At 43.9% G+C, this 15,066-nt stretch overlaps 1 protein-coding gene across 3 annotated transcripts in view; it reads left to right on the top strand.

Moving 5' to 3' along the window:
* aldh16a1 (aldehyde dehydrogenase 16 family, member A1) overlaps positions 1-15,066 on the top strand; it is a 63,121-nt gene that overhangs the window by 1,646 nt on the left and 46,409 nt on the right. For 2 of the 3 annotated variants that reach the window (XM_069909098.1, XM_069909096.1), the window contains exons 2-4: positions 4,862-4,965; positions 9,634-9,760; positions 10,132-10,310. In XM_069909098.1, coding sequence (XP_069765199.1) covers positions 4,862-4,965; positions 9,634-9,760; positions 10,132-10,310 — 410 coding nt within the window. Of the gene's footprint in view, positions 1-3,390; positions 3,416-4,861; positions 4,966-9,633; positions 9,761-10,131; positions 10,311-15,066 lie in introns of those variants that run through there. The other variant, XM_069909097.1, reaches the window with a different exon arrangement.

Raw genomic sequence — 15,066 nt, 5'->3', positions numbered from 1 at the left:
GGAGAGAAGGAAGGGGAGAGGGGAGAGAAGAAGGGGAGAGGGGGAGAGAAGGAAGGGGAGAGGGGGAGAGAAGGAAGGGGAGAGGGGGAGAGAAGGAAGGGGAGAGGGGGAGAGAAGGAAGGGGAGAGGGGGAGAGAAGGAAGGGGAGAGGGGGAGAGAAGGAAGGGGAGAGGGGGAGAGGAGGAAGGGGAGAGGGGGAGAGGAGGAAGGGAGAGGGGGAGAGGAGGAAGGGAGGAGGGGGAGAGGAGGAAGGGGAGAGGGGGAGAGGAGGAAGGGGAGAGGGGGAGAGGAGGAAGGGGAGAGGGGGAGAGGAGGAAGGGGAGAGGGGGAGAGGAGGGAGGGGAGAGGGGGAGAGGAGGGAGGGGAGAGGGGGAGAGGAGGGAGGGGAGAGGGGGAGAGGAGGGAGGGGAGAGGGGGAGAGGAGGGAGGGGAGAGGGGGAGAGGAGGGAGGGGAGAGGGGGAGAGGAGGGAGGGGAGAGGGGGGAGAGGAGGGAGGGGAGAGGAGGGAGAGGATGGGAGGGGAGAGGGGGGAGAGGAGGGAGGGGAGAGGAGGGAGGGGAGAGGGGGAGAGGAGGGAGGGAGAGGGGGAGAGGAGGGAGGGAGAGGGGGAGAGGAGGGAGGGGAGAGGGGGAGAGGAGGGAGGGGAGAGGGGGGAGAGGAGGGAGGGGAGAGGGGGAGAGGAGGGAGGGGAGAGGAGGGAGGGGAGAGGAGGGAGGGGGAGAGGGGGAGAGGAGGGAGGGGAGAGGGGAGGGGAGGGAGGGGAGAGGGGGAGGGGAGAGGGGGAGGGGAGAGGGGGAGGGGAGAGGGGGAGGGAAGGGAGAGGGGAGGGAAGGGAGGGGAGAGGGGAAGGGAGGGGAGAGGGGGAGGGAGGGAGAGGGGGAGGGAAGGGAGAGGGGAGGGAAGGGAGAGGGGGAGGGAAGGGAGAGGGGGAGGGAAGGAGGGGGAGGGGAGAGGGAGGGGAGAGGGAGGGGAGAGGGGGGGAGAGGGAGGGGAGGGGAGAGGGGGGGAGAGGGAGGGGAGAGGGAGGAGGGAGGGAGGGAGGGGGGGAGGGGGGAGGGAGCGGAGGGGAGGGGGGGCAGTGGGTAGTTGTGAAAGTGCTGAGGGGAGGTGTGTGTGGGGAGGGGTGGGTGAGGGGAGATGGTGAGAAGGGGAAGGAGGATGAGGGATAGTGGGCAGGGGAGGAGGGCAGCTGGGGATGGGGATGAGGCAAGGCAGAAAGAACAAGAGGGTGGGGGAGTTGATGGATGGGAGAGGAGGGGCAGGGGTAGTAGGGGTGAGGAGGAAATGAGAGAAAGGGGAGGTTGACAAGACAAAGGGGCACTTGGAGGTGGTAGTATAGTGGGATTGGTACCCCAAGTTGATGCAGGTAGTTTTGTATCCCTGAATCTCCAACCCCACCCAACACAGCTAGTGGTGATCTTTCCATCTCTTTCCCATTTCTTGCTCCAAATCTGTAATTAGACTGGGAGATTGCTTTGTTGAGCACCTTGACTCTGTCTGCTGCCATTGCATGGATCTCCCAGTGGCCACCCTTCCTATTTTGATGACATGTCTGCCCACTGGCAGACTGAGACCACCTGCAAGTAGAAACAACAGCTCATCTTCCGACCGGGTATCTTCCAACATTAACATAGACTTTTCTGGCTTTTGTTAAACCTTGCACCCCTCCCCCAGCTCTGTCCCTCCCTTTTCCCTATCTTTCACACAGACATAATAAATTCCGACCTCTTCCTTATCATATCCAATTAACATCTTCTGTTGGTCTGGATTCCTCCCCATTATTTGAATCTGAGATTTCCTGCATCTAGCTCCTTCTGCTTATTCCTTGAAGGTCTCAGGCCCAAAAGGTCGGCAACATATCTTTCTCAAGCCAGTGGATACTTAAAAGCAGAGTTCCTTCAGCATTTTGGTGTGTTTTTACAATCAGTGTCTGTGTTTCACTCTTGTCTGTACAATTGCTCAGCTGCTTTTTGTTTGCACTGGGATAACTGAATATGTGTTATCTGGTTTGTTTTGGTTATTTTAATTGAAGTGAACTATTTTGAGTTTTTGTCATTTTGTTTTCAGTGCAGATCAGTTGGGTGGCACAGGACTTTCAGTACCCTGCCAGGTATTCCTTGTGGGGGTTCACCCTCTTGAATGATGTTCTGACGTTGGCCTTGGAGATGGATATCACAGGGTCCTCAGCCTTTGCAGGGATTCTTGTAGCCACTGTTGGGTTCTCCTCAAAGTGGGCAGAGGTGTTCAACTCCGCTAGTTATAAAGCCCTCACTTTGTATGCTGTAATGGCCCTATACTCCCTGCCTCCAGCTTTCTCTGGAATTGCCACTCTACTGCAGAAATAGGTTTCCGCAGGTTGTACCTGGATCCTGGCCTTAAAACACCCTTGATCTCGCCCTCAGCATGTTGCAAATCCTTTGATTCATCCAAGTCTTCTGGTTGGGGAGCGCCCGTTATGTGCGCTTGGACAAGCACTCGTCCACACAGGTCTTGATGAAGTCCATGACACATATATTCATTCAAGTTTAAAGATTAATTCTTGAATAGGGTCCAATCCACTGATTCAAAGTCCCCCTACAATGACATCAGGTGTCACCCATATTAAGAATAAACTGTTTAAAAGGCAAAAGACAGTGTGAAATGTTTTTTGAAAAAAAAATTGTAGTCCTTAATTATGTAAAGCTCTCTTTAATCAGGTAATTCCCATAACTTACAAAATTTAAATTCTAACCCTGGTCACTGGCACTGTAACAGGGTTGCACTAACTGCTATGCTAACCACCTTCATAATTGACCTCCCTCCCCCAAGTTTACAAATAAAACCTTACTAATATGCTCGCAGGCATAGGGAGACCCTTTGAGAGAGTCACCCCAGCGGCCAGTCACATCAACCAGCTCTTCATCCTGGGTGCCATCATTTTATATAAAACACAACTTTATTCAAATGGCTGCTGCAGACAGGCCAAGACCAGGGGACTCCACCGGCTGAATATTTGCTCCCATCTTCACCGAGGGGTTGTGTGTTGCTTTGGACAGAATTTACTTTTACAATTTTAAACTTTTATTTGAATTTGTTTACATTTTTATTCATTTAAAGATTTTTACATTTATTTCCTTTTTTTTTTGCTGGTTGCCCCAGTTCTGGATACTGGGGATTCTAATGTATCGGACAAGAACCCACTTTCTTCATTATTACCCCTGTAGAAGAGGATCCAATTAACTTGTCTTTTTTTCTCCCTCCAGGCCATTCCTCAACATTGCCCCAATTAACTCCATGCTATTCTCTTCAACCTTCAAGGCTCAATTTCAGCTTCCCTCTCTGATGCAAACCCTTCTGCTCCACGTTCTCCCACCAGAGGGATAATGTGGACTGGGATACTCTTGCCTCTTGTTAGGTCTGCTTTGTTCATGAATGAGTGAGTCAAACACCAGACTGAGTCGAAATCAAGATTCTTTGTTCTTTATTGCCGGATTATAACACTGCAACTAACAGTGTTAGCTGGAGAAGGCGCATTCTGCCGTTATCAGCAAGTGGTGTTTTTTATATACCTTAGGATACGTACTTAGTAAATTATCATACCATGACATTGTCCAATGAATAAACTGTTGCTGTCCCTCTCTGCTAGCCTCCTGCACATCAATTTGTCATCCCACTCTTATCTTGAGAGTACAAGATCTTGTTACGGCCCAGCACTCCTCTACATTCCCAACTCATGATGTTTTTACCTAACACTCTTTAGCTTGTATTCTCACAATAACCTGGGAGCAGCTGGATGTGCAAATCAATAAAATCAATCTTAACTATTTATTGCAACTTATCTTAAAAGATTTAATTGGCAGGGGAAATTACTCGATCATCCTGTCTCTGAGTATAATGTGACCTTGTTTTCTTAACTGATAAGAAGTAAAGCATGAAAATCTGCTGACACTGATTGAAGTAAAAACCTGCTGGAGAATCACTGCAGGTCAACCAGTGTATTTTATATAGTAAAGATGAATTACATAACCAATGTTTCAGACTTGAGCCCTTCATCAATGTATGAACAAAATGTAGACAGGTGCCTCAACAAATTATGGTTATGTATCTTTATCTTTGCTATACAGAGTACATTGGTTGACCTCCTGTTTCTCCAGCCATGGGTTTTCATTTCTTAATTAATAATCCTGATCAATAGGGTGACACGGTTGGCGTAGTGTTAAGCACCATGCCTTTACAGCGTCAGTGATCAGGACTGGGTTCAAATCTCATGCTGTCTTTAAGGAGTTTGCACGTTCTTTCTGTGTTTGCATGGGTTTTACCTAGTTTTCTCCCACCATTCAAAATGTCTCATATGTGTAAGTAAATTGGGTATAATTGGGCAGCATGAACTCTTGGGCTGAAAGGGTTTTGTTACTGTGCTGTATGTCTAAAATTTAAATGCGAAGCAAATCGAAAGCCTTCCATTTGGCACCGTAGACCTCAGAGGAAGGAAGTAATCTTACTTTGCCTCTTTGTTAAAGTACCAAATCCTAGTTTTGATGGAGTTCGTTTACCCAAGAATTGTGCTTGTTCAAATCTCTTGGTTTATTAAGATGTCAATGTTCCAGTGGGTTGGTACGAGCCTAGAGCACGATCCTATGTGTCATAGTATTTTATTATCATTAATATCCATGCCTTGTCTGGAATTGGCAGATGTCCCAGTCAAACAGAGGGAGGGGATGGAAAGTAACCCACTTCCCATCACATTGATACTCTCACTCAAACTTGCTGAGCATACAGTTACCTGTTGCAGTCATGACAACCAATGTTCGGTAGCTAAGGATAAAGGTATTGTATTGGAGGCAAAGAAAATATCTTTTCAGTGGTTCTTTCTTTTGATCAGGCCTGGCTGGATTATCACAAGCGATCCTTCGGTCACTACATCGGAGGCAAATTGGGTGAAGCCCGAAAACAGGCAGTTCTATGTGACCAAAGATCCAGCTACTGGTATGTATGCACATGTCTCTTCCAAGTGGAAGATAACGTTCTTGCAGCTCTGTCTAAATCCTGACGACTACAGTAAAAGTCCGAAATCCAGACTTCCCGGGAAATGGGTCGGTTTGGATTTTCCAGATTTTCGGACAGTACTTTTAAAATTCAGTTAAGAAGGTTAAAGAAACATGTAAATTTTGATAAATGAAGCACGCTGTATTAACTAATGTATAAATTATCAAAACGAGCAGTTTTAAAGAAAAATAAAGTCAACATGTCAAAAATGTAAACAAAATATTTTTGCTACAAAAAAGCAAGCAATGGCTTGAAATTAAAACAGTTGTTCACACCATGTTCTAGTTTCTTAATTATTTTAAATTTGTCACTCAATTTCAACTCATGCCATAAAGCTTATCTATTTTAGGGTCCATTATTGTGAGTTTGTAAATACGAATGCTATATTTGGTAAATGGGAAGAGTAGGAAAGAAAATTAGAGTGTTGTTCTAGTTTGATTACTTGTTTCAAAATGGCGACCATTTGGTCGCTTGTTGCTGCTGGGCATCTGTGATGCTTGCTCATGGGCGCACGCTCAAACCCCACTAAATTTTAAAAGTGTTGCATCGATAAAAGCTCACACTCGACTTGAGGGAGAACTAACGCTTTTATTAGCTTATAATATAGTTAGGGTTGGTGAACAGGCTTCAGAGGGGTTCTGGGTTCAGGCAGGAAACCAGGGTTATATACAGGCCCCCAGGGGAGAAGCCTAGATGCGGGACCAGTCGTCATACAGGATACTTCTAGTGATCCCAATTCACTACAAGAAGTTTTGAGATTTTTTGAAGTCAGATTCTCGGGTGGTGCAGATTTCTGGCATCTGGATTTTTGGACCTCTATGGTATCAGTTCAGCATCAGTTGCTTTCCTCTCTTGGGACTGTAGTTAGAACTGTGAATCTTCAAGCTGTTGGAATTTTTTTGCTTCACAAAATGCTGAGCTTTGTTTGATTACATTTTCTCCTTTTGTGCGCATTTGAAGGAACTTGGCTCTTGCACATTTATGTCCCCCCTGTTTTTTTTGGTCTCAGCCGCATTCGACATGAAATGTTAACTTGGCTTTCTTATTCTCCTGCTGCCTGATCTGTTGAATGTTCCACCATTTTGTTTTATTTCAAATTTCCAACATCTGCATTTTTTTTGTTTTTCACTGAAAACTGAAGGCTTATACAGCAGTGGTGGGACTAATGACTTGGGATAGGGATGTGCTGTAACACAACATCCTTGAATGGGCCAAAGGCGGGGGGGGGGGGTGGGGGCGTGGCAAGATAGCGTAGAGTCTAGACGTGTAATCTCGACCTCTCTGGCCAGACTTTTAAGAACCTGTTTTTTAACTCTTGTTTCAAGTTTAAACTTTTAAAAACTTAGTTTAAAGTATTAAGAACTGTTATGGCCATTAATGGTAAAAAGATTAAACCTCAAGTGCAGAAGAAACTACATTTTTGGAATGTTGAAGATTTGGGGCCTAAGCAGCCTGCTACAGCTTCAGCTTTAATTTCTTCCATGCCTAAACTACAAAGATTGCCTGTGGGAGCTGAAAAAAAAATGACTACTACTCAACAGGAGAAGGATATCGCTGGAATTACTCGTTCTCAGGAGGAAGGTGTGTGTTCCCAAGAAGTAGATCCTGATTCTGGCTGCCTGCCAACTCTAACAGAGGGAGCACGCAGGATAATGATTCGATGCCAGATGTAAGAGGACAAAGACGTAGTCCACCATTGTCTCCTAAAGAAAAATCTGGTTGTTCTGGAAATGGTAGAAATGGGAATGGAAAGAGTCTAACTCTCTTGAAATGGGGTCGCCGAGTTTGGAATCTCTTGGATGAATAGAAGAACTTTCTCATTCTTACTTTATTTTTATGTCATTATGATATCTTGTTGTTATTCTTTGTTTGGCTGGGTGAAGGAGAGATTTGCTCTATGTTCTATTAGTCATCAGCCACTGGTGGGTGATCCATACCCAAGTTTGGTTTAGGGATTACTACCTTTTGGTAGTTTTTTTTGGGGGGGGGGTTTACTTTATCTTTTTTCTATGTTTTCATTTTCATTTTATTTAGTCTTTAATTTGTGGTTTCTTTTTCTCCTATTGGAGGGCCTATTTACGTTGATTTGAGTTTTATATATCGATATTATTAGTTCTTAGTAATATTAGTAGACATGTCAAAGTTGAGGTTTGCTACTTTTAATGTTCGAGGTTTAAACAGTCTGATTAAGCGTAAACGCATTTTGGCGTATATTAAGAAAATGAAAATTGATGTCACTTTTTTTTACAAGAAACGCATCTGAATGTCAAGGAAAGTATGAAATTGAAGAGGGATTGGTTAGGGCATGTATATTCTTCATTTAACTCAGGGCTAAAGGTGTAGCAATTTTGATACATAAAAATGTATCTTTTGAATTACAATCAATGGGAGGAAAAGGCAGGATGTATTCTTAAATTAAATTGTAAGATTTTTAGTGAATTTTAGACTTAATATTTATGCCCCAAATGAAGATGATGAAACATTTATTTCTGATGCATTTTTATATCTGGGTCAGGCTAATGAGAATGTTTTAGTTGGTGGTGATTTTAATTGTGTTTTGGAATCTTTATTAGATAAGTCCCCGAAGAAAGTTAAGAAATCTAAGATGGCAGTTCAGGTTCAAGCGTTGATGAAAGATCTCAATTTAGTGGATATTTGGAGACTTCTTAATCCGACAGAGAAGGATTTCTCCTTTTATTCAGCTAGACACGAATCATTTTCAAGGAATGACTTTTTTTAGTATCGGCATATTTACAGGGGAAAATACAACAAGCGGAATATAAAGCAGGGTGATTTCGGATCATTCTCTGTTATACTTTACATATATAACTTCTGAGAAAGTTCAAGTGGCTTATTGTTGGAGGTTTAATATAATGTTGTTAAAAATACGGAATTTATTGATTTTTTGAAAGAACAAATTAATTTCTTTTTGAAGGAAAATTCTAATTCTGTTCACAGTAAATTTGTAGTATGGGATGCAATGATTAATTATAATTTTTTACATCAATTCTACTTAACACCTGAAAAGCTAAAAAAAAAATGGTTTTATGAATCAGATTTGTGTTTTAGATGTGTTAACGCTGTTGGAACTTTTTTCATGTGGTTTGGTCATGTATGTATTCTTTGGCTTGCCTTCGCGGACTAAGATTTATGGAGGGGTATGTCCACGTCTGCTGCAGGCTCGTTGGTGACTGACAAGTCCGATGCGGGACAGGCAGGCACGGTTTCAGCGGTTGCAATGGAAAATTGGTGGGTTGGGGTTGGGTGTTGGGTTTTTCTTCCTTTGTCTTTTGTCAGTGAGGTGGGCTCTGCGGTCTTCTTCAAAGGAGGTTGCTGCCCGCCGAACTGTGAGGCGCCAAGATGCACGGTTGGAGGCGATATCAGCCTACTGGCGGTGGTCAATGAGGCAGGTACCAAGAGATTTCTTTAGGCAGTCCTTGTACCTCTTCTTTGGTGCACCTCTGTCTCGGTGGCCAGTGGAGAGCTCGCCATAGAACACGATCTTGGGAAGGCGATGGTCCTCCATTCTGGAGACATGACCCACCCAGCGCAGTTGGCTCTTCAGCAGCATGGATTCGATGCTTGCGGACTCTGTCAGCTCGAGTATTTCGATGTTGGTGATGAAGTCATTCCAATGAATGTTGAGGATGGAGTGGAGACAGCGCTGATGGAAGCGTTCTAGGAGCCATAGGTGATGCCGGTAGAGGTCCCATGATTTGGAGACAAACAGGAGTGTGGGTATGACAACGGCTCTGTCCACGCTGATCAATATTTTTGGAAGAAAGTACAATTGTTTCTGGAATACCTGTATAAGATTAAAATACCTTTAGATCCGACAGTATTTTTATTGGGTAGTTTGCAACCTCTGAAAGGTCTGGGATTAGATAAATTTCAACTTGTTTTTGTATATTTAGCATTATCTGTAGTGAAAAAATGTATTGCTAGTACGTGGAAAGATACGAATATGATTGATATTAATATATGGCATAATGAGATGAAATATTGTTTAATAATGGAAAAAATCGCATGTTTTGCGGGATAACTATAGTTTTCATCAATAAGTGGTTATATTCAGATTATTTACATTTTGATTTACATTGATTAGATCTTAATATGTATGCTTAATTCTTTAATTTTTTTTCTCTTTATGGCTCTCCTTAGAGTTGGCTGAAAGGGGGTTTCCTTTTTTTCTTTTATATATATAAATAAATAAATAAATAGAAATTTTTGTTCATGTTTAGTTTATTGTTATATATGTTACTTATCTGTATTTTGAACGAATAAATAAAGTTTTTAAAAAAAAAAAAAAAGAATGGGCCAAAGGCCTTGTTGGCATGATGTTCGAGGTAGACTCTGGTGTGGGCGGCATGGTTAGTGCAGCACCATTTGAGCCAACGGCCCAAGTTTGAATCCAGGACTCTAAGTAGTTTATATGTTCTCCCTGTGATCTGCGTGGGTTTTCTCCCACCCTCTAAAAACTTGCGAGGTTGGTCGGTTACTCGGGTGGCGTAGGTTTCAGCATCCAGAATCAGCTTCTACCCTGTTGAATTGTTAACATCAACAAAAAAAATAAATTCAATCATACTGAATGTCTCTTATTTCCCTCAGGGGAAACTCTGGCCACCACTGTTGAAGGAGAGGAAGCAGATGTGGAACTGGCAGTAAATGCAGCAAAGCAAGCATTTGAGGTTTGGAGCAAGCTTCCATGTCATGTAAGAGCGAGGCACCTGTACAGGTAACATATGTTGCTCAGCCTTGTTTGGTGTTATTAAATCACTGAAATTGAGGAAGTTTGTGCACACCATTTTACTAAACCCCATTTGCTCAAAACAGTTGTCCAATCCTACTAATTTGTCAAATAAACAGAGGTCTCAACTTGCAGGAAAATGTGCTTAGCTTGCTTTAACAAGTTGCTAGTGGAGTATCCCTATTGATTGTTGGAACTCTGTTAATTTACATTTATATTGAAACGTTTCTTAAAAAGCAATCCCTTCAATCCAGCTTAAGAGAGATCTTCCCAAATAACTCTGATTTAGTATGTTTGCATTTTAAGTGCCTTGAGATAATTTGAAATATTATAACTGAAAAATTTGTTCCATATGGCAGCATTGCAAGAAATGTTCAGAAGCATCAGGGCCTGTTGAGCGTGTTGGAGAGCTTGGACAATGGGAAGCCAATTCGTGTGTCTCGAGAATGTGACGTTCCACAGGTAGTACGGCACTTCTATCACCATGCTGGCTGGGCGCAGTTAATGAATGTTGAAATGAAGAATTGGAAACCATTAGGTCAGTATGAGTTCAACGTCGGGGACCTTTGACCTCTTGCCTCTGTATCGGATGGTTGTAGGTTTTTTATTTTAAGTTTCTTTATCAGTGTGAAGCCCTGCATTAACAGTTCTATTCCAAATTTGCCATCAGCAGGTTGTGATGAACTGCCTTGAATCCCAGTAATTTGACTTGTAAAGTTATTACCCTTTGGTGCATTTGAATGGGGAATTAAAGGGTTTAGATCCAGTGGGAGAGATGGAATTGCTATAGATTTCTAAAGTCTGGATGAGGAGAGAGTTCCATTTGGTCAACTTCTCATGTGTCTGCTGACCTATCATCCTTGGCGATCGAGGTTGCAGGTTTAGGAAGTGTTGGGACTGCAGCGCATCTTGTTGAAGGAATCCTTGTAACTGTGGTGAGCGAGGGAGCGAAAGGTGGTGGGATTACATGTCAACAAGTGAGCTACTTTCCCTGGTATTCAATTCCCAAACCAGGAACTTTAGTATAAAAGACAGGGCTGACATTTCCATACAGTATTTTATTTGCCACCAACCAGTCCATTGGCACAAGATTCAAGATCCCTTTGTTGTCATGTAATAGCACAGAACATGTAATATTACATAAAATTGCCTTCTGCCTGCCATAAGGCAGACAGTTTCCATTAATGTTGCCCAGTGCCCCTTACAGTACGAGAGATAGAGTTCCTTCCGAGTCGCTGAGTATCTGTGGATTTGCCTCCAGTGCTCCTACATCCTCTGATGCTGCATAGACGCCTGTTTGATTCATCAGCATCCTGAGCTCCAGATCCAAACCTCTGACTTGAAGAGGAAGCTTTGAGTGCCTCAGGCCCTTCTTGCCCTCCGCAACCTCTCGAATCCTGGCTCTGATACTTGGTTCCCCTGAGCCAGTCTCCTGCAGTTCTTGCGGGTCGCCCAAATGCAAGTTTCCTGCAGCTTGTGTTGGTCTCTCAGCCACTGACCCCTTCACTGGTTTCCTGTAGGATCATCTCCTCTGCTGCTTCTTCTCAATGGAGGGTGTTCTTCCCTCTTCTGGTGCCCTGCACTGGTCTGCTACTCCCCTGGAGGCTGCAACTGCTCATGTTGCTGCCCAGCACGGGCACTGCCAGCTTGGGCACAGACCCTGTGGTTGCAGGATTTTATTTACAAACACCATTGATTTCTTTAACAGTCTGTTTAAAACCTGTGGGGGACAATGGTATTGGGACTAGGCGGTGGAATCCTTTGGAGCAGTGGGTCTGCGGCAGCATTGCCGTTACAGGAGCTTCAGCTTTGCTGCCATTTTTTTTTATTGTGCACGCTCAGCTAATTTGGCAATGTTTATATGTCAAAGCTGCCAAAGAATAGCTGGTGGATATTAAAAATAGAGATGCTCGTGCACATCTGTGTATAATGTCAGCTTTGTTTAATGAACTGGATCTCACTGAGAGGTGCTTTTGAAGAGGAGGCGTGAACCCAAAGTCCATTGTCCCTTTTCTGGCAGAATGCATTGTGGTTGTTCCCTGCAGTCTGGCCAATATTCTCCGTGTCACCAGAACATATTATCCCACCGTTGCACATTGTAGAGGGAGATTGCTGAGTTCAAGTTGTCTATTCTTGCATTGTAACAGGGACTACATTTGATAAATTGTTGACTTGCAAGAATTGGATATGTTGGTATTTCAAGATAAAGTTGCTGCAAAAAAAAGTACTTTTAACTCTTCAACCCAAGTTTGATTGTAATCCAAAGAGAAGCATACTAGTGGAACCCCGTTTATAATGCAATAGTTGGGATGTTAAAAAAAATTCTCATCGCGACGCAAGCAGGGTTGAGCTAAATTGGGGTTTCACTGTGTACACTATATACACACGTTGATTGCAGCATAAACCCCCACCCCCCCTCCAAATGGTTTGGCAGCACTCTCTCTTTCCACTCAACTCCCCCCCCCCCCCCCCCCACCCCCATGCATGTGATGAATTTCCTACCAAGATGAACATTAATTGTTTAGATGTGCAACTTCTAAACATCTACTGCGCCACAGTGTGGTCTCCTCTAGAGCTGCATCTTTTAAAATGGGCTTACTTACGTCCTATCGAAGAACGTTAAGTGGCACATATCTTGTATAATATCAGGGTCCAATGACTCATCATGTTCTATCCGAATTCCCTTTAAATTGGGGTCCCACTGTATTTCATCTACGCCTGGGTTTCTTTGTGCGTCATTGAATTTTGCCACTAGGTGGAGCCAACGGCCCTAACATGACTAAAGAGAGAACAGCTTGGCAGTCCCTTGAACCTGGCTCCGAAACTCCAGAAATGAACTTCATTCAGAGCCTTCCTCTGTTGCTCATCTCTTGTACACGTATGCTTTTTTTTAATGTATTGTTTTGTTCTGGATTATGGGCATTGCTGGCAGGTTCCAGTATTTGTCAAGGTAAACTTGAACAGTAGGCATTAAGAGCTGGTCACAGTGATGAGTCTGAAGTCACCTATTGGCCAGAGGCCAACAATAGCAAATTGCCTCTTCAAACAGCATCAATAAAACAGAATTGTTCTTGACAATCCAGTACCAGTGCTGTCATTGTAACTAAAGTTCAAGTTTTCTTTTATTATCACATAATACATAAGAATGTAATATAAATTATATACTTTAACCTTTGTCTACAATGAGTATTGTCCGCCACTCCTTACAGTAAGAGAAACAAGAGGGTGCCTTTGGAGACTGAATGTCCATGGATTCACCGCCAGCACTCCCGAACAATGCACAGACTGTTTCAATCCATTGACAACCTGAGCTCCAGGTCCAATTCTCCAATGCAATCAGGAGGCCTTCAGCACCTGAGGCCCTTGTGACCCTCAGCACCCTTTTGGATCTGCAGCCTCTGTGGGTCCTTCGACCGCAAGTCGGCTGCAGCCTGTGAGGGTGCTTTAGCTGCTGAGCCCCTCGCTGCTCTACTTCAGTTGTTGCCTTCCCCGTAAGGTTTTCTCCCATGCTCCTCCAACAGGGGATGTTCCTCCACTTTTTGGGCCCCACCCAGGTCCACTGCTCCCCTGGAGACTGCAACTCCTCATGGTACGCTGCCCAGCAAAGGCGGTGCTATCTTGGGCACAGATCTCCGTGATTGCAGGATTTATTAAAAAAATAACAAGGTTGGTTCCTTTAATAGGCTGTTTAAAGTCTGTACAGTGCCATCAGCATCTGGACCATGCGGAGCAGTGCTGCCCAAACGTTCACTGCTCATTTCTCTCCATGGCTGCTGTCTGACCTGTTGACTCCCTCCAGTCTCTCATCATTACAAATAACTTGTTTTTAAATTTCAACTGATGATGTTGCTACGGTGGCTGTTGTCTGAATTATTACTCCGAGATGTTGCATTTGCAGTTGAATAAATTAAACATTATACTAGCATGTTTCAAACAAAAAAACACACACATAAATGCTGGAGGAACTCAGCAGCATCTATAGGAGGTAAAGAATATATTACTGACATTTCAGGCTTGAGCCCTTCAAGATGCATGGTTCCATTATACTCAACTGCTTTTTCTTGAGTGAACAAAGAGAATGGAGGGATTTTGTGTGTTGGGCAGCATCAATGGAGAGAAATGTTGTTGATCAAGTCCCTATGAAAGTCGTTGGTCTGGTATCATGTGGGGAAGGGAGGAGTTAAAAAATGGTAGGGTCAGGGCCGGTGCTACCATTAGGCCAGTTAGGCAACTGCTTAGGGTTCAGACCCCAGAGGGACGCAGTTGAAGAGTGATTCCAACAGCTCTGGCACCTCTGTGTCATGAACGCCCTGGTTCTGACTAACGTCCAGTATCTCCCACTCCAGTCAGAGGCTCCCCACCCTGCGCTCAGTGTGGCCTAGGGCAAAATAGTCTGGGTTGGGTGTTGGACTGAAGTTGAGAGGTTGAGGGAGAGAGAGAGACATGGGGAGTGAAAAGGTTCTAAAAGTAAGAACAGAAGCAAGTAAAGGAGAAACAGAGAGAGAGATTGGGGTTACCTGAAATTTGGATCTATGTTGATGGCATAAATATTGATTGTTATTTTTCCCCCTCCAAATTTGGATAACCCAACGTCTATCAGTTTCCTTTAACATACTCCTAAACTTTCTCTAACTTGCTCCACTCCCCTGTTGTCTGTCCACCTCTCCAACCTTCCATCCAATAGTCTATCACCTCTTGGCCTCTCCCCATCTTCCCCCTCCTTTCATCCTTTCCGACTTGAATCTTGATGAAGGATCCTGACTTGTAATGTTGACTGACCATTTCGACTTGTGGATGCCGCCTGAGCTGCCGAGTTCCTCCAGCTTCGTCCACTCAAGGTTCTAACACCTGCATCTTTTGTGTTTCTCTTTTTTTTCTCGATTTTATTAATTGTTTGTTGCTCTCTCAAAGAGAATGCATTGGCCGGTAGTACACATAGGCATGACAATATTTTGGGTACACATAGGCAAAAAGAACTTGGTAAAGGCCTGGCAATATTTTGTGAAAGCAGGTGAGATTAGAATGGGGAATGATGATGCTCTTGGTTCGGAAGTGCTGATGTGAAGTTTCTGGACAGACTACTAGCAAAATTTTCATTGGATTTTCTTTTATTGTTGCAAAATTTCCTTTCACTGAAGATTGTAATTCAACTATCTTTCTTCTTCTTTGGCTTGGCTTCGCGGACGAAGATTTATGGAGGGGGTAACGTCCACGTCAGCTGCATGCTTGTTTGTGGCTGACAAGTCCGATGCGGGACAGGCAGACATGGTTGCAGCGGTTGCAAGGGAAAATTG

Source organism: Narcine bancroftii, chromosome 13, assembly GCF_036971445.1.
Source record: "Narcine bancroftii isolate sNarBan1 chromosome 13, sNarBan1.hap1, whole genome shotgun sequence".
NCBI classification, from domain to species: Eukaryota; Metazoa; Chordata; class Chondrichthyes; order Torpediniformes; family Narcinidae; genus Narcine; species Narcine bancroftii.
Note: the sequence above shows the minus strand (reverse complement) of the source record. Positions and strands in the feature narration are given on the sequence as shown.